The sequence below is a fragment of the Nuphar pumila genome, chromosome 6 (genome assembly GCF_984573655.1).
Source record: "Nuphar pumila chromosome 6, dmNupPumi1.hap1.1, whole genome shotgun sequence".
Taxonomy (NCBI): Eukaryota; Viridiplantae; Streptophyta; class Magnoliopsida; order Nymphaeales; family Nymphaeaceae; genus Nuphar; species Nuphar pumila.
In genome coordinates this window covers 125526629-125546015 of record NC_143254.1, presented here as the reverse complement: position 1 = coordinate 125546015, position 19387 = coordinate 125526629, and the positions used below count along the sequence as shown (strand labels likewise).

At 37.2% G+C, this 19387-nt stretch overlaps 1 protein-coding gene across 5 annotated transcripts in view; it reads left to right on the top strand.

Annotated features, from left to right (window-relative positions):
- Positions 1-8346: 8346 nt before the first annotated feature.
- LOC149836076 (serine/threonine-protein kinase BLUS1-like) overlaps positions 8347-19387 on the top strand; it is a 96300-nt gene continuing 85259 nt past the window's right edge. For all 5 annotated transcript variants that reach the window (XM_090008978.1, XM_090008975.1, XM_090008976.1 and 2 more), the window contains exons 1-4: positions 8347-8848; positions 10295-10549; positions 10644-10768; positions 10900-10944. In XM_090008978.1, coding sequence (XP_089865104.1) covers positions 8675-8848; positions 10295-10549; positions 10644-10768; positions 10900-10944 — 599 coding nt within the window. In that variant the 5' untranslated portion in view covers positions 8347-8674. The remainder of the gene's footprint in view (positions 8849-10294; positions 10550-10643; positions 10769-10899; positions 10945-19387) is intronic.

The following is a 19387-nucleotide window of genomic DNA, read 5'->3' as shown; positions in this document are numbered from 1 at the left end:
TGTGCAATTGATGTATCCAGTTATATTTTTATGAATTTTTTGACAATAAGAGTCTTAGTTTCATCAAAATCAAAGTTTAAATGAGTTTGGAGTGCACCTTACAAGTTTTTGGAGCATTTTGGTTATTTCAGGATTGTTTTGAGGGCATTTTCATTCCAAAAGATGTAGTTGTCCAACTCTGAGTTGATTGGGTCAGTCAACTTCATGAAAAGACATATTTTGTATTATTTGAATTGGTTCAATAGCATTTTTATGATTTGAGTTTGAGCAAAAGTTAGAATAGACCCTTTTTGTTTTTTAAGGACAATTTTGTCATTTTGGCTTAGCCAACTCCAACAGGTCAAACCTGCCAGGGTCAACTGAACCTTGCCAGTTGACTGTTTTGCTTTTTGGGTTGTTTATCTTTTGGTTAGGTCAACTAGGCGGGAACCTAGTTAACCTAACTAGTGGTCAAACTAAGAGCCTACATCCCTTTGTAATTGAGATCTGGTTGAAACCCAACCACATCTAGAGCCTTTTAGATCTATTTTGCACAAACCCATACCTTAGATTTTTGGGAGGTTATTTAAGCTCAAAAGAGAGACAACTTTCCCTTTTTACTTTATTGTGTTTTCTCTCTCCCTCTCTGCCTACACACTCTCACCTTCTCCCTCTCCTTTGGTGGATCATCCACCTATTCCACCCCTGCTCTCTGGTGGAGCTGTACTTCGGTGGGAAGCTTGTCGTAGTTGAAACATCGCTTGGAGGTGTCCTAGTCCATGCTTGGGCAGTGTTCGGTGTGGACAACTCCCTAGTGTGGGTGGGATCCATGTATAGTACATTGAGTTGTTTTTTTTTTTTTGTGGTCTTATTACTTTTGGATGTAGCATTGCAAGGTAGGTGCTCGATTTCTCTTCTCGTAGGTAGTGAGCATGCTAAGACTACAAGTTATTTTATTATGATTTTTGATAAAAAGTATGCTTTCAATGTTTGATATGGTTAATAGATTTGTTGTTTCAATGGTGTTTTTAGTTGTCGAAGTGTATTTTGTCTTGAAACAACCCTAGTGGTGTTGGGTTGAGTTTTGTTGGAGTTGGGTACTTCAAACCCCAAGTTTTTTGAGTTTTGAAAGTGTGGGACAAAATAAAATGCTTTAGAGGTTGACTCCTGCGTTTTGAAGGCCGACTCTTGTGCATTTTCGTGTTCTGGTTAGCCCAAAGGTCGACTCCTACAAAACAATGGTTGAGTCATCCATGAGTATTCTGTCTTGTATTGTTATGAGGCAAAAGAGCCAACTCCTTTATATAAGAGTTGACTCCTGTAAAAGAGTTGACTTGTGGAAGTTAGCTCGAGAGTTCACTCCTGAGTCAAGAACCAACTTCTGATCATTGTTTATGCTCAATTTAGCTCAAAATAGACTCTTGTGCTTGAGAGAGTCGACTCTTGAGTGGATTTTTAAGATAAATATATGTGATTTTTAGATTGTTATGCTTGGGTTTTGGTGGAACCAACCCAAAGCATTTGTGCATTGGTTGGTTGTACTAATGTTGTTGTATCTTTAATTTGCACTCATGTTTTTCATGGATTTTCAACTTTATTTTGACAAATCTCTCTTCGAGTTATACTTTAAGAACAAAGAGATATGTTTTGTAGCTTTTGGAAAAAGTGTATATGCAAATTTGTATTAGTTGCTATTGCATAAAGTATTCATAAACTGCTTTTCTGTAACTATTCTATGAATTGAAATTTTTAGTAGTTCATTGTTTTTAAAGTGTTTACAATCTAATTTTTTTACATGGTGGATAAACAAAAATTTTTGTAGCCCATCCTATTGGAATGTATGTTTGAAAATATGGTTTTGGACTCAATATATGAATTAAAACTCTTTTTTAACTTGATGGTTGTCTTTAAGACTGTTTTATCTGAAATTAAGATAGTTGGTTTTAAGAAAAACTCATGTTTTAAATATAAAATTTTCAAAAAGTGAATGTGCAGCTAATTCCATGTGAGAATGAATGAATGTTTGAACATGCTTTTTGGTTTTACATGCTTCTAGTGGTGTTGATATTTAGGTTTTTTGGGTAAATACTATGTTGGAAATGAATCTTGGTTTGAAATGTATACGCTTTAACTTATGCAACCCAAGTTCATATTCATGTTATGAATATGTAAGAATATGTTTTATGCTTAAGATTTTATGAATGATATATGTTGAATCTTTTGTTCTAAGCCCCTGCATGTTATGTTGGTGTTGTTGGGGGTAAAACCACTTTTTTTGTGGTATTTCTTAGCTCATATAGAATTTTGGGAGCTACCTGATTTTGCAAAGGGTAGGAGTCGACCCCTGCTGCTTGAAGAAGGTTGGGCAGACCCCATGGTCGACCCCTACTTCTAGGTGTACACTCCACTCCCTAGGCATGATCGACCCATATTTTTAAAACACAGGTCAACTCTTATTTATGAAGAGTCGACCCCTGTTCAGAAGAGTTGACTCTTTGTTTTGAAAGAGTTGACATCTCCTTTCAAAAGGAGCGTTGATTGTGTTCCCTATTTGAGCTGACTCTTTTTCGAAGAGTTGACTCCTGCACTGCATAGTCGACCCTCTGCAGTGGGAGTGTCAACTCACTCTATGAAGAGTTGACCCTCATAACCTATTAGTTGACTCCTAAAAATAAGAGAGTTGACTCATGAGTATGATACATGTTTTGATATGCCTTTGAGTAACTTTTGTACTAAGGAGAGTCGACTCATGTGCCCTAGAATGCAATATATTGATCTTTTAAGCTCGGATAAAGGCTGTTAAACATGAAATTCAAGTGAATCATCCAAAGAACAAGTTGGTTTATGTGTATTTTCTGTATTTTTTAGCTTTATGCACTAATATGTATTGGATGGTCCAAAGAGAGACCTGATTTGCATCAAAATGCATAAGTGTGTTAGCATGCATGCATGAGAAGGTTATACATATACAAGTCCATGCATTTTTTTTTCCAGTTTAGTTGATAAGAGTGGTTGTAAGTACATGATAACATGACATTTTGTAGGTTAAGCATGCATGGTCTTATTTGACTTGTAGTTGCAATACAAAGTTATAGCGCTGATGTAGGCACTACATATTTGTATGAATGACATGATGTACATTGAGGTATAAGAGTGTCTTCAAACATGTAAGAGTATTTAAAAAAAAGTATGCATATTGCATAATAAATTTTATATGTAGCTAGTTGGGTAAAGGCCCCGGGTACTGGTGTGGGTACCTACATAACTTTCATTAATGCACATGAATTAAAATTTAAACAAGTTACACATAAATTTAAGGTTACGCCCTAAAAAATGGGGTGACCTATAAATGGACTCAGCTTGTTAAGTGAGTTAGCACCAACCCCGTGAGATGTTGAGTTTCCGATAGAGTGCTCTCAGTAACGACAGGTTTGTACCCCATCTTGGTCACTAAGGGTGAACTAGTCCTCAACCACAACGACTTAGGAGATGATAACTCTTTTGGAGGAGTTTGAGCTATGTACGTTAGCGATAGTATACTATAACTTTTCCAAGAAAAGGAATCTTTGATGAAGAGTTCTAGACTCTTGGTGTCGTTGTAAGTGTGTGTTCTTGGGGTTAATAAAAGACTTAGATTACCTATGTTTAAAAATACACTCAAATACAGATTGGTAAACCTATAACATCCTAGGTAGTGGTGCCCCTTGGACATAATTAATTAATATTGAAACAAGTCAGCAATTATATTTGTATCATGTAAAAAGCAAAAGCAAAACTTAAATGAAAAAGGTAATTAAAATATGTGCATGCATTTAGGATTGTGCATGTATTGGTCGGTGTAACCTACTGTTGTTGTTTTTTTTAGGGTTAGAGGATATGTTCATGTATTGAGTCTTTTTACAAAAGAATGTTTGTACAACTTATAGTTGTACCTTAGACCTTTGGTACATCCTGTGTACTTGTAGACCTTGCCATGTTTGCTATCACGAGACGAGATGTTGAGTTACTTACTGATACAATAGTTGGTCTCATCCCTGCTTTATTTTCTCTTTTTTAGGTACCCATGGGTAGATATGCTTTGTGGTGATGGATGCAAGGATCAAGTATCTATGGAGCTAGATCATGAACCCTTATAGTCTCAGAACCGTTGTATGTTTTGGGACTTTCATGTGTTTTAAAATTCGACATTTTGTATATGCATAGTTGTAGTTCATCAGATTTTGTAAATGAACTATATATGGATGAACTTTCTTTTGAATGATAAAGAAAAAGATGGGTTTGAATCTTGAGTTCAGTTCAATATTGAAAATATTTTATTTTAATTCGGTTTTCACAAACCAAGTTTTCTTCGGCTGTTTTTTCCTTTCAATATCATTTAAAAAAAAATCTGCAAATTTTATACTGTCGTACCCCAAGACCTCAAAGTAGCCTCAAACAACTTGGAAAATGAGATTTGTTTGACTTTCTATATTAGTCTTTTAAAATTGAAAAATAATTATTTACCCTCATAAAAAGAGAAGGGTAGATATAGTGGACATTTGAGAGCATTATGGGCATTTGCTTCAATCTTTGAGGATAAAGGAAAGGATCATATTAATAACTTAATTTTGTTACTGAAAGCATAAAACTTGGTAAGTACTTGAAGTGCCACGCACCATGATGGTTTTCCCTTTCTTCCACAGAACAAAATAAGCAAGTTTCGTATAATTACTTCATTTTGAAACCGTTCCCATAATTGGTACTAGAGTCTATAAAGATTTAATTGAGCACTTTCTTTATCAGTTATTATAGAATACATAAAAGTAAAATACCATGTGGGTAGCCAATAATACCATACCTGATGTAGGGCATCCTGCAATATTTGTTAATCTACCCAAGTCCCACAAAACACCAAAATTGGCAAGTAGTTTTGTTCAAGGACAAAAAAAAAAATTAAGCTACTTAGCTTACATATCACTGTTCAACATTTACTTGTCTCAAAAGAAAAGAAAGATCACCCCCTGCCCTTTGTTATGTGGGGAGCAAAATTGTGGACTTTTGAAGGCCAAAGTAGAATAAATATGCGTATGATTGACAGTTTTTTGTTATAATCATGAATCTCTAATATAGTAGACAATAAAATAAAATGATTCGTGAAGGAGGCTAGCATGCCTTATTACTCAATTTTTGAGGCCACCATAAATGTTGTGACATTTGATAAAGCAATGATCATGCAAGCATGATGCATGCTTATACCCAGGAATACTGGCATGCTTATCCTCTTATCAGTATTATAGCCAAAAAGGATTTATGAAGAATGGAATATTCAGAAAGCAATGATCACGCAAGCATATGCCTATCGCTAGGAACACTAAAGTGCTTATCATCTTCTTTGTTTTATAACAAAAAAAAAATTGTAGTCATGCAGAAACTGATTACAGTACGGAAGCTTGTGAATCCAATTTGATGATCCTGAAGAACATATTCAACTGCACAATCTCTCTTTACTCGAGTATAAACCATAGTTAAGAGGCATGGTTAGGTGATTGGCATAGTGACAAAAATGAAAAAACGGCAAAATCTCGGCAGCCAAAAACTCTTGATTTTTTTTGTAAATCTTGCATTTTTTTGGCAAAATTTCAGCAATAAAAAGTAAATACAAATATAAAAAATAAATGTCTATAATAAAATAAAATAAAATAAAAAACACATGGATTTTCTACGATAAATAACTGATAAAAACATAAATATCGGGTTTAAAATGCGATATTTATGTCTGACAAAAAATGGTGATAAATTGCCATTTTTAAGTTTCAGGTAATTTCTCATGAGATTTTCAAAAATCACGTGAGATTTGTCACTATGGTCATTGGGCCTGAGTACTTTACAAAGTGCTCGGGCCACAAAAAACACAGAAAATCACTACCACATGCAACGATTTTCTGTGTAAAACACAAAAGATTAAGTGTAGAAAACAAAAACACAGAATCGTTCTGCACACAGCGATTTTCTGTGTATTATGTGGCCCAAGTATTTTGTGAAGTACTGGGGCCCAATCACTGGATCTACTCAGCCTAATATACAAAGCACAAAGGATTTAGAAGGATAGTGGAAAAACAAATAAACCTATGTTTGAGAGTTTTGCATTGGAATGAAAACACCATTTCCTTGTGTTGCTAAAAATATGGTTTTACCAAAATGCAATGTTGCGAAACTGTGGTGTGGGAGATGAGTTGCAAAAATCATCCTCTTGTGTAGGGATGAAAATGGCATGTGTTGGGACGAATTGGATTTGGTATAAAGAATTGAATTCGTTTGAAAATTCAGGCTAGATATGGCTTTGTGCGACAGAATCCACTCATATTCGAGTTCTGAGTATAATCCGATAGGACTTCCATCATCCTTCAAAAAAAACATAGTACCTGTGCGGTTTGAACTTGGGATGCGAGGCAACGAAGCGTTTATTTCCTGATAAGTAGTCTAAATCGATATAACTAAAACCACATAATTGAGCAGATTTCAGGTTGGAATCGGTCATTATAGACTTACACTTGAATTAATTTAGAGTTTTTTTTTAAAGCTCAAGTCCAAATTTGAATTTGACTCTGATTAGGGTGCACCCATTAATTAATGCCCACATCCTAACCAAATCTGATCCCGACACACCCTAGAAATGGCAGTGGACCGGGGCAGAGGTGGGGGACAAGGTCTCCACCCCTGGCCCGTCTCAAAATTCTGCCCTCCATCTCCACCTTCATCCCCGCACAGGTTTTGAATTTAACCTCCATCCCCGCCTCCATCTATACACGGTTTTTTATTTTAACCTCCATCCCCATTTCATGTCTTTCATCTCGGTCCAAACGAAGTGGGGCGGGGTCCTGTTTCTCCCTAGTCCACTGCCATCCCTAAAGGTATTTTAGTTATTTTACTAACAGAGATTGGGGATGGAGCGGGTCTAGGGCAGAGCAGTGGAGAGTGTAAGTCCATCCTCGCCTCCTTTCGGCACAAGTTTTGATTTTAACCTTCATCCCCACCCCCATCCTTGTTTCATGTCCTCCATCCCGAGTCCAAATGAGGCGAGACAGGATGTGGCCTTGTTTTCCCCAAGTCCACTGCCATCCCTAATCCCCAGGGGCGTAACTAGGATTCATGTGAGGGGGGGGGGGGGGGGGGCAAAAAGGGGTGTAGGTAAAAAAAATATATTTGTGCGATAGTCGGGGGTTCGGGGGCAGCGCCCCCAAAAATTTTTTTTGAGATAAAATAAAAAATGGCTACAATTATTAATAAAAATCTATTTCATATGGACAAATCAAACTATTTGCTGCAGTCAGGGCTGGGCTAGGACTGGGCTTTAAAAAAAAAAAACAAATTAACTGTTTCGGGAGGCAGGACTGGGCCCCCCTAGCTACGCCCTTGCTAATCCCTACTTTTATCAATCGTGTTGAAATGTGGTGTTAGATTTGCCAACTCGATCCCCAACATAGTATTTTGGCAACACAATTGCTAAACAAGAAAAGGCCGTTGAGAAAACTGCAACCCACTGCACTCAAACAGTAGAGGATGTTGGAAAAACAGCCAGCCACACCTCCCATTGAAGCTCCCAACAAGTCTAATAAGAAATGACAAAAACAAACGATAAAATTTGTGTTGTTACTCAAATGCATCCTTTAAACCTTTTTACTATAAAGTAACCACAATATATGCAGGTTCCTTCTAACCTTTTTACTGTAAACTAACCACAATATATGCAGGTTTCGTAAGTTTGTTGGTTTACCAAAAATAACTTACAACAGACTTTATAAAACCTAGACCTTGCAGCCTGTCCTTTTGCCTTACATTGCAGTCAGAGTCAGACAATTCCCTACCTATAATTTTGTGCCATATCGTCCTTTTTCCCAATGTCCCCAACAAAAAGGGTTCTTCATTAAAACTTCCATGATTTCAAAGTACAAATGAAGGATCCCTTCTGTCATTGATCAGGGAACACATGCACATTTCTGGAAATTGCATGACCTAAGCCCATGTACTGCGGCTAAAAAGACAGTTAATACAGGATAGTTAGGCCCAATTAAACCGTCCCTTAATCGAGGTGGGGTGCCCTTAATTCAGGACATTTTGGTAATTTTTGGGGACCAAAAGGGGAGACCAATTTGCCAGAATCTCGTGACTCATCCTCTGGTCCAAAAAGGGCAAATGATTTTCACAAATCCTCTTTTTCATCAGAAATAGCAAAAAAGTTGGAAAAAGCGGGAATTTCAAAGGCCGGGATCTTGCACTTTGCTGTCGTCTAGAGAGTGTGAGCAGCCAATGGGAGAGCTCCACGGTGCCACGTGGGCACCCCCTGCAGAGGCCCAACCTCACGCTTCTTCAATGGTGGTCAACGCTTGATGGGAAGCGAAGGAGCAAGAGGGGATCAATATCTTAAAATCAATAAAATCACCCCTTCTTTGCAAAATCTGGGTGTGTTTTTCCCGGTTTTTCCCGTTTTCTCCTCCGTCCTTTTGTGCAAAAGGGACAACCCAATAGTTGGGTTTTTCTGGGTTTCTCGAGATTTTGGTGATTTTGGGGAATTGGGTTTCGATTAGATCACGAAAAGGAGAGATTTGTGTTCTTTGTTTTTTTGTGGGGGTTTCCTTTTTCCCTTCTTGGGTGATTTGGGTTAGATGGGGAGTGATTGTTTTTGTTGATTGGGGAGAAGTTGTGGGGAATTGGGGCGATGGGAAAATTGGGAAGTGGTCGGAAGAGCTATTCCGTGTCTCCGAACGATTATCAGTTGCTGGAGGAAATCGGAAACGGCGCGAGCGCTACCGTCTACCGAGCGATCTACCTCCCTTACAATGAAGTTGTCGCGATCAAGTGCTTGGATCTCGACAGATGCAATAGCAATCTGGTATACCCACGAAAGCAAAAAAAAAAACAAAAAAAGAATCTCCATCTTTGTTTTGATGTACTTTGGTTTATGAATTTTGTCGTTGTTGGTTCTTCCTGAATTCCCTTTTTCTGAAGTCTATATATCATGATTTGGTGATTGTTATCCGTAATTTGGATGTGGGTATTCTTGGTGTAGTTTGCTTTAGTGGGTGTTCGAACCTTTTGATGGTCTTTGTTAATTTGAATTGGTTCCCTACATTCGAAGTTTCGGTTTTGATGGTATATGAGGTTGGTACTTGGTAGTTGATTTCTGTATTGTAGGTTGCATCTTCAATCGTCGTTTTATTTGATAAACTACTAAGATTGAATGAAATGTGTGCTAGATGTACTCTTGAGATGGTATTCGAGTATGCGGATGGATCAGAGCCCTCCTCGTTAAGTCAGTGATGACTAGAATAGATACTGTAACCATGATTGTGGTGTTGAATTCAAGTAAATGGCCGTGATAGATTTTCCACGGTGGGGAGGATTTTGATTGCATCAGTTGTGCAGATTTGCTCTCTCAATAAGTTTACATACGGGAGTATGCCACTTCCAAGTGAAATGGCGCTCACTGTTGTGTACTCGTGAAGAATTGTCATCTCCTAGAGTAAGACAACGTTTCTTCAGAAGTCTAACTCAGAAATGCACGAGCTATCCTTCATCATGGAGTAATTGCTATTCTTTATATCAGTGCTTAGATCTGTCAAATTGTGAGGCACTATGGCCATATGGCAATTCATGAATGGGGACAATTTTTTACTATCTCTTTAAAGGAAGTGGATTTCTTTTGGTAGGTATTGGTGAAAGAATCATTCGGTCTTGCAAGGAAGAGACAAATCTTCACGATTCATTGCACCCATCTTGATGAAAACGGATTCTTCGAGTTTTCATGCAGTGACTGTTTCGGAAAGCATCAGAACTGAATTTGTACGCATCTTTTGTCAGTTAACAACGCTGATATTGCTATTTTCTATGCATGTCTCTTAATAAGCTTATTATTTTCATGGAATTAGATGTGTATTTTTCGATCGGGTTTTCTTGATGCAATCTGTCTAGACAATCCAATCACGTTTAATGTTCATGCATTTAGGAAAGAAACCATGTTGAACGGCACATTGCTAAATTTCTAGGCAGTAACTTTCTGGCTTACTTCAATGTTCAACCATAGTTGATCTTTGTGTCACTATATTTTCTTTGTTTTTGCGATACTCTCTCCTCCCTTATGTTTGTGTGTTTGTATGAATATATGTATGCACACTTATGTAATACATGTGTACATATGCATGCATGTATGTATATATACTTGGAAGTGACATGACTCCTACTGTGAAGGATGACAAACAATGAGAGTCCAAACATTTTGAGAGCTGTGCTGTCAATTTTTTCACAAAATTACACTGTTAACATAATGCCTATTTTGTAGGATGACATACGACGAGAGGCTCAAACAATGAGTCTAATTGAACACCCAAATGTAATAAGGGCTTGTTGCTCTTTCGCTGTTGATCGATGCCTTTGGGTTGTTATGCCATTTATGGCAGAGGGGTCCTGCTTGCATATAATGAAGATTGCATATCCAGATGGATTTGAAGAGCCTGTGATTGGTTCTATTCTGAAAGAGACACTTAAAGCTTTGGAGTACCTTCATCGACATGGGCATATTCATCGGGATGTGAAGGTGAAAGTTTCTCATCTAAATGATTGCCATGTTTGTTGAGAGTGAAAGTTTGAAACATTACAAGGAATTTCTTTTTCTGTAAATTGTTCTCTAGGCTGGAAATATCCTTCTTGATAGTAGCGGGGTTGTGAAGCTTGGTGATTTTGGTGTTTCTGCTTGCATGTTTGACAAGGGTGACAGGCAACGTTCAAGAAATACTTTTGTTGGGACACCATGCTGGTGGGTTATAATTAAGCCCATTTTCTCCTTGTTTATAACTTGTTATAGGTGGCTATTTTCTCCATATTAGTCAAAAAGCATGTTCCTTGTGTTCTTTCTGTTAAACCTTTTTCCTTTTCCTTTCTTTAAAGGATGGCACCGGAGGTGTTACAGCCTGGTAGTGGATATGATTTCAAGTAAGTTTTCATTCTCTAATGTCTTATTGCTCTGGTGTTGTTATATGATATGTGGGCATATTGTTGACACATACACAATTGGAACCGAAGTCAGTCTAGCTGAGATAGTTCATCTAGATGTTATTGTCTTGGCTATTGGATGGCTTGAACTATTTGACAGTGACTCAATCTGGATCCCTGGCATCCCATGCAGTACATGTTCTCTCTTTTACTAGGGCTTCTTTGTCAATGTTAGATTAATATGCAGACATTGCTTCTCTTATTCAAAAGTTAAATCTGGTTTGAAACATCCAAGTCATCCTTATAAATGTTGTATTTAACCCTTAAAGGATAACTAGAATTGGGATATACTTTTAATGGTTGGTGGCATTTGACATGTGAACTGAGAAATTGTGGGATGGCAAAAAATTGTAACCCAACCATTTGATAGACTACTGTGTAGCTAAAAGCATGCCTAAGCACTTGCATAGGTTCCTAGGAGACCTAGGCGCCAGCCCAGTGCCTATTGCCTAGCCAACACCTATATAGCACCTAGGTGCATGTAGGGGTGGCCACTGGGCCAGCCCAGCCCGGCTGGATTAGGGCTCGACAGGCCCAACCCATATCTTGGCCTGAGCCTGGCACAACTCAGTTATACTCGGGCCAGCTCGGGCCTGGCCCAGTTAATAGCCCGAGCCTGTCAGGCCCTATGTAAAATATACATGGGCCCAGCCCATTTGACCATCCCTAGTTGCAAGTGCCTGAGAATGACACATGGAAAGAGAATATTAATTTTTTTTACCTTAAGTGTTAAAAAAAAATAGAATCATGATCTTACAGTTTTGAATTTTTAAACTTTTTTCATATTTAACAATGTAATTTCTAATTAGAAATTGATCTATTTGTTGTGCAAATCCTAGGGTTTAAATGGCTGCTACCTAGGCACTGGCACTGCCTTGTGCTTTTGACTACATAGATGGGTGGCTGAGGTCATTTAAATCTTTGACCCATGATGAAAGATCTAGCCTAAATTAGTTGGTGCTTGAGTAATTAAAACTGAGATGGATGGAGTCATGGTTACCTAGACTATTATTTACATCGATGTTAACAGCTATGTCACAAAGACACAAGTACGTATGCTTATGTGACTCATAAATGTGACACTGATTTTTGGGCAAAATTTTAAAAGGTATGACACATTGACACACATATAAATACATATATTACAATTAAAACAAAGTGTCTTCTATTAATATAAAATATTTTGCATTGTTTATTTAAAATTTAATAGGATTTTTTGTGCTTTGTATTAACTACTTATGAAAACATTTTTGTACTGCTAAAATACATTAAATAAAATATTTTACATTACCTACTCACTGGGCATATCTGTAATAGTTTATGTGAGATCAAAGTAGCCCCACTTTCTATCTCCAATCGACCTTCTCTCTCCAATTGACCTTCTCTCTCTCTCTCTCTTATAATGGGACTTATTAAATAAAGAAAAAAGAAAGAATGACAAATCATGTATAATTGGATCTCATCTCTCTCTCTCTCTCCCCTTCTTTTGACTGGTCAAGACCCTTCACAACAAAACAAATTTATTTTAAGTAGTCAGTTTTGGTTTAGAGAACCTTAGACACGTTCAAACATTGTTGATGGAGTTGAACACAATTTGGGGTGTGCCACCAGCATGTCGCATGCCAAAACATGTCGGACTTCGTGTCCCCACGTGTCATCTATTATATGAGCCCATTTGAGCGTGTCACTGTGGCATGGGTTTGTAATGAAATGGTGGTCTTCCATGAACGCCCTTGGAATGATCGAACGAAGTATTTAAAAGACACTTTAAGCAAAGCCCTTAAAAAGGGTAAAATAGGAACAACACACATAAATAAATAATTTTATTTATATAAAAAGGATGCTTGAAAAACATTACAAGAAGTGAACTTTACAAGGGGGCTGCACCCCTATTTATACAAGAGCTAAGAGCTCTCCCTTCTAGCTGTTGGACTAGTTCCAACAGCTAGTATTTGGTTAAGTTTCAAGTGGAACTTAACTAAACTAGATATTATCTAGTTCGATACGAACTAAATAATATTTATTATATAATAAATTAAAAGAAAATAAAAAAATAATAAATAAAAATAATAAATATATATTAATAATAATATATTATTATTATTATATATATATCTATATTACATTTTAACACTTCCCCTCAAACTTACGGTACAATGAGCGAAAGTTTGTCTAAGAGGAAGTGAAATCTGGGAGTCGCAAGAGGTTTGGTGAAGAAATCTGCTAGTTTGTACTCAGATGTAACATATGGCAGATCAATGGTGCCGTGTAGGTACTCCTCTTGAACATAGTGACAATCCATCTCTATGTGTTTAGTGCGTTCATGAAAGGTCCGGTTGCTTGCGATGTAGATTGCACTCTTATTGTTACATCACATGCGCGAGGCCTGTGTTGCTTCAGCTCCCATGTCAGCTAACAGTCTTCGGAGCCAAATAACTTCCATTGTAGTGGTTGCCATGACTCTATATTCGGTTTCAGTGGAGGAAAGAGAGACCTTCTGCTGCTTCTTGCACCTCCACGATATGAGAGATTCACTTAAGAACACACAAAAACCAGTGGTTGAGTGCCTATCATTAGGATCACCTCCCCAGTCAGCATCAGTATAAACAATTAAATCTAAAGAAGATGATGCAGACAAGAAAAGTCCTCATGAAAGAGAACTCTTTAAATATCTAATAATGCGTAAGACTGCTCCCATGTGAACAAAGGTGGGAGCATGTTGAAATTGACTAGCTGTGTGGACAACATGTGCAATGTCTGGCCGAGTGATAGAAAGGTAAGAAAGAGCTCCAACAAGTTGTCTAAATGGAGTAGGATCTTCAAGTTGTTCTCCATCATCAATTTTCATCTTAACATTAACTACTTCTGGAGTATCTACTTTCTTTTCATCTGAGATGCTAGACCTGTAAACAATGTCAAAAGCAAATTTAGTTTGAGAAATCAAATACCCTCTAGGAGAATAAGCAACTTCTATGCCGAGGAAATATCGTAATAGTCCTAGGTCAGACATCTCGAAATGAGTTTTAAGAAGAGTTTTGATATTAACAACTCCCTGTTTGTCACCTTCAGTGATGATCATATCATCCACATAAAGAAGAAGGATAATGATACCTGCATCAGATTGCTTAATAAACAAGGCAGTGTCAGTCAAACAAGAACGAAAATCAATATTAGTCATAACATGACTAAACCTGTCATACCAGGCTTTTGGTGCCTGTTTAAGACCATAAAGCGCTTTCTCAATACGAAGAATTTTACCCTTAGGAAGACTAATACCAGGAGGAGCTTCCATGTATACTTCTTCAACAAGGCTCCCATTTAAGAATGCATTTTTAACGTCCATTTGAAATATAGGCCATTTCTTAATAGAGGCTATGGCAATTAAAGTTCGAACTGTGGTCATTCGAGCTACATGAGCAAATGTTTCCTCGTAATCAATGCCATACTCTTGAGCGTAGCCTTTGGCTACAAGACGTGCCTTGTATCTTTCTAGGATCCTATCACTTTTGGTTTTGACTTTATAGACCCATCGACAACCTATAGGTTTCTTTCCAAGAGGTAGGTCTTGGATGGACCAAGTATTGGCTTTTTCTAAAGCATCTAGCTCTAATTTCATAGCTTCAATCAATTCTGCATGATTTTTGGCTTTAAAATATGAGGAAGGTTCAACATAGGATTGAATTAAAGCAAGAGTTGCCCTATATGAGGGTGAAAAAGATTCATAGGACACAAACTTCCCGGGGGGTTTAGAGATTCTAGAAGTCCTACAAGGAGGAACTTCAGAAAATCTTTCTAACGCGCATGGAGGGCGTTGCTCTCCAATTCTTCGTCTTGAATATTGAAGACTAACAACCCTATTAGTTTGATCTTCAGTATCAAGATCAAAGCTAGTAGGGCTTTGGTCATTGTCAAAATTACATTCAAAATCCTCTTTATCGTATTTGGAAGTTAAGTCAATTAAAAAGGAATATTCAGTAATATCCTTGTGTTTTTCACTTTTAAAAAAATTCTCCTTTTCAAGAAAGGTCACATTCCTTAACACATATAATTTATTATTTTGAACATCGCAACATCTGTACCCTTTTTGGTTTTTTGCATATCCTAAAAAGGCACATGGGATTGCACAAGAAGAGAATTTATCATTTTTGTTTGTAAATACAAAACATTTGCAACCAAATACTTTTAGTCTGGAGTTAAGGTATAAAGTTTTTCAACCGGAGATATGTTTTCTAAAGAAGATGGCATTCAGTTTATGAGATAAGTAGCAGTTAAAGCTGCTTCTGCCCAAAACTCTTTTGGCACTTGACTTGCTATTAGCAAAGTCCGAGTGGTCTCCATAATGTGACGATGCTTGCGTTCTACAAGACCATTCTGTTGCAGGGTGTTTGGGCAAGATCGTTGATGAATAATGTCATATGAAATAAGATAGTTTTTAAACTCTATAGACATAAATTCTCTCCCTGAATCAGTGCGAAAAATGGAGACATTACTTTGAAATTTGTTTGTGACCATTTTATAAAATATTTGAAAGTGAGTAAAAACTTCGGATTTATGTTTAAGAAAATAAATCCAAGTATATCTAGTAAAATCATCTATAAAGATGACATAATATGCAAAACCACCTTTAGAAATTACTGGTGCGGGTCCCCAAACATCCGAATGTATTAACTCAATTGGTTTTGAAGAGACAAAAGTTCTACTAGAGAAAAATAATCTTTTCATTTTTTCAAGAATGCAGTCTTTACAAGCAAGATTTTCAGATTTACAAAACTTTCCCAAATTTGGAAAATATTGGATTTTAGACATATGAGGATGGCCAAGTCTTTTGTGCCATAAGTCTATTTCTAATTTCTGAACATTTAAGCAAAAAACATTCTTGGGTAGCTCCAAAAAATCCATGTAATATAGTCCTCATTCTCTATGGCCTTCCGCAATCAGCTTCCTTGACTGACGATCCTGTATCCAACAACCATCAGAAGAGAATGATATATTATATCCATAATCAGAAATTTGAGAAACAGATAAGAGATTCAAATTAAGTTTTGGGATATATCTAACTTCTGGAACAAAAAAAAGTTTTATGTTTTTTAAAACACCCAATTCCCTTTATTTCAAGAGATATTTCATCTGCTGTAAAGACTTTTGAAATACTTAAGTTATTTTTAAGACATTCGGATAAGCATTTATAATGTGGGGTCATATGAAATGAGACACCAGAATCTAAAAGCCAAAGAAAGTTATCTGGGCCGGAAACAGATGCAATTGTCGCTCCAGTTGAGGCTTCAATGGAAGAAGAGACCCCTTGAAGAAGAGGATGAAGAATCTCCATAAGTTGAGCCATAGAAACAGGTGCATCTTGATCTTTTGATTCTTCAACTAATGCAACCTTCTTTTCATCTCTTTTCTTTAATTTTGGACATTGAGGCCTATAATGCTCTGATTCATGACAGTGATGACAAATCACCTTTCTTTTATCAAACTCGCCATTTTGCCTCTAATAGAATACCTGCAGAAATTAAAGACGAGAGAGAGAGAGAGAGAGAGAGAGAGAGAGAGAGAGAGAGAGAGAGAGCTCTGATATTGTTGTTGAGAATCGGCAGCCTCTATTCTTCACAGGTCTGTGCTAATACATCATTAGTTTAATAGGGTTACAATAATTCACACATGGACAAAAATGCCCTTGTATAAGTAACTCATTACATTAAAATACAAAGCCTGGGAATGGATATGGATCCAATATTAAATGGATCCATATCCAACCCATATTCTAATACCCTCCCTCAAGTTGTGCATGGGAGTGAACCATGTGCAACTTGTTCTTCAGATACCAGAAACGTTGACTTGTAAGACCTTTGGTAAACATATCAGCAATTTGATCTTCTGAAGGCACATAAACTGGTTCAATCTCTTTGTCTGCTATCTTTTGTCTGATGAAATGTTGATCAATCTCAATATGCTTAGTTCGACTGTGATGAATGGGATTGAATGCAATTTGTATAACACTTTTATTATCACATATAAGTGTCGAATTTGAAATATCCTCTCCCATTTCTGTAAGTAGATGCCTAATCCAGGTTTCTGTTTTCTACTACTCCATGAGACAAGATTTCTTCCAATGAAAACACAATATCTTGAAACAGACCTCCTCTCATCTGGATCCCCTGCCCAGTCTGCATCTGTATAGGACAATATGTTATGTTTTGGGAACTTCCATGAAAATTGAATATACGTAAGTCCATCGCCTAATATTCCTTTTAGATAGCGAATGATGCGTTTGACAACATCCATGTGACCAGTCTTTGGTTTATGCATGAACTGAGATACTTGGTTAACAGAATATACAACGTCTGGTCTAGTAAAGGTAAGATATTGCAACATACCCACTAAACTGCGATACTTGACTGCATCAGGATATAACTCACCATCACAAATACTGAGCTTTTGGTTGACAACATTGGGTGTAGGTAGAGGTTTACAATCTGTCATTCCTGCTTTAGCCAGAAGATCAATAGTGTATTTGTGTTGAGTTAATGACATTTTGTTATCTTGTCTGTCGACCTCTACACCAAGAAAATATCTCAGTTCCCCAAGGTCTTTCATTTTGAACTGCATACTCAATAAAACTTTAATTCGTTGAATGTGGTCTGGAGCATTACCAGTGATCACAATGTCATCAACATATATGAGTAAGAAGACCAGGGTGGTATCATTCCTGTATATGAACAAAGAATGATCTAGTTGGGAACGAAAGAAACCATGTTTCTGAATTTCTAAGGAGAAGCTTTCGAACCATGACCTGGAAGCTTGCTTCAAACCATACAAGGCTCTGGTTAACTTGCATACATACTCTTTTGGGTCTCCCTCTGTATAACCTTGAGGTTGCTTCATGTAGACCTCTTCCTTTAAATTTCCATGAAGAAATGCATTTTTAACATCAAGTTGACTAAGGGTCCAGCCATGTTCAATTGCCAAGCCAAGTATGATGCGAATAGTTCCCATTTTCACCACTGGGCTGAATGTCTCATCGTAATCCTGACCATATTCTTGAGTGAAACCCTTGGCTACGAGACGTGCCTTATACCGTTCAATGCTACCATCCGGTTTATATTTAATTTTATATACCCATTTGGAACCAACAACATTCTTATTTGGAGGACGCCCAACTATCTCCCATGTTTGACACTCATGAAGTGCCTCGATCTCCTCATTCATCGCTTCAATCCATTTGTTGGATTGGACAGCTTGATGAAAACCAAGTGGTTCATCATGTTTCTCAATCTTGGATAGAAAAATTTGAAAGTCCATAGAAAAGTTGTCATAACTAACCCATTTTTCAATAGGATGTCTTATCCTACCTGATCTTCTTGGTGCTTCTTTGTTATCAGACAATGCAACGTTTTCTTCAGCAGGTACATTTGTTTGCTCTTTGGGTCTCTTGGTATACACATTACCTTTGTATCTCAGACATGTTTTTTGTGATGCATCATCTGAAACTGTCTCACCATGTATGTCTTCAGGGATCAAAATAGTATCTTCGGCAATATGTGGAAAAAGTTCAGCACTAAGCCATGGATCATACCAATTACCAGCTGCGTCACCGTGTTCTCGATTGTGATTTGCTTTACTTTTCAGAAAACTATTTTCATCAAAAACAACATTTCTGGAAATCCTAACCTTCTTATTGGCAGGGTCATAACACCTGTAGCCCTTATGTTCATCTGCATAACCAACAAATTGACATATGGAGGCTTTGTCCTGAAATTTAGTTCTCATGGATTTATCAATGTGTACATAACATGTGCATCCAAAAACTCGTAACTCATCATAATCAGGATGTGCACCAAAGAGAACGTAATAGGGAGACTGATTTTCAAGGATAGACATAGGAAGACGATTTATCACATGAGTGGCAGTGTGAAAAGCTTCTGTCCAAAGACTAATGGGAAAGTTACAATCATGCATCATACTCATTGCACTTTCCACAATATGTCTATGTTTACGTTCAGCAATTCCATTTTGTTGTGGAGTGTACGGGCAAGAAACTCTACGATGTATCCCATTATCTTGGAGAAAGTCTAAAAATTCTTTGGAGGAATACTCACCACCTCCATCACATTGGAGAATTTGAATGTTTTGGGAGAATTGAGTTTTAGCATAGGCATGAAAATGACGAAAGATGGAAAAAACCTCTGATTTGTGTTTCATAAAGAATATCCAGGTAAAACGAGAGAAACTGTCAATAAAAGATACATAATATTTGCTTCCAGAAGAGGAAGGATTGGGGGCTGGGCCCCAAACATCAGAACATATTATTTCAAAGGGCATGGAGGCTCTTTTATTTATTTGATGGAAAGGAAGTACATGACTTTTGCAGACCTGACAA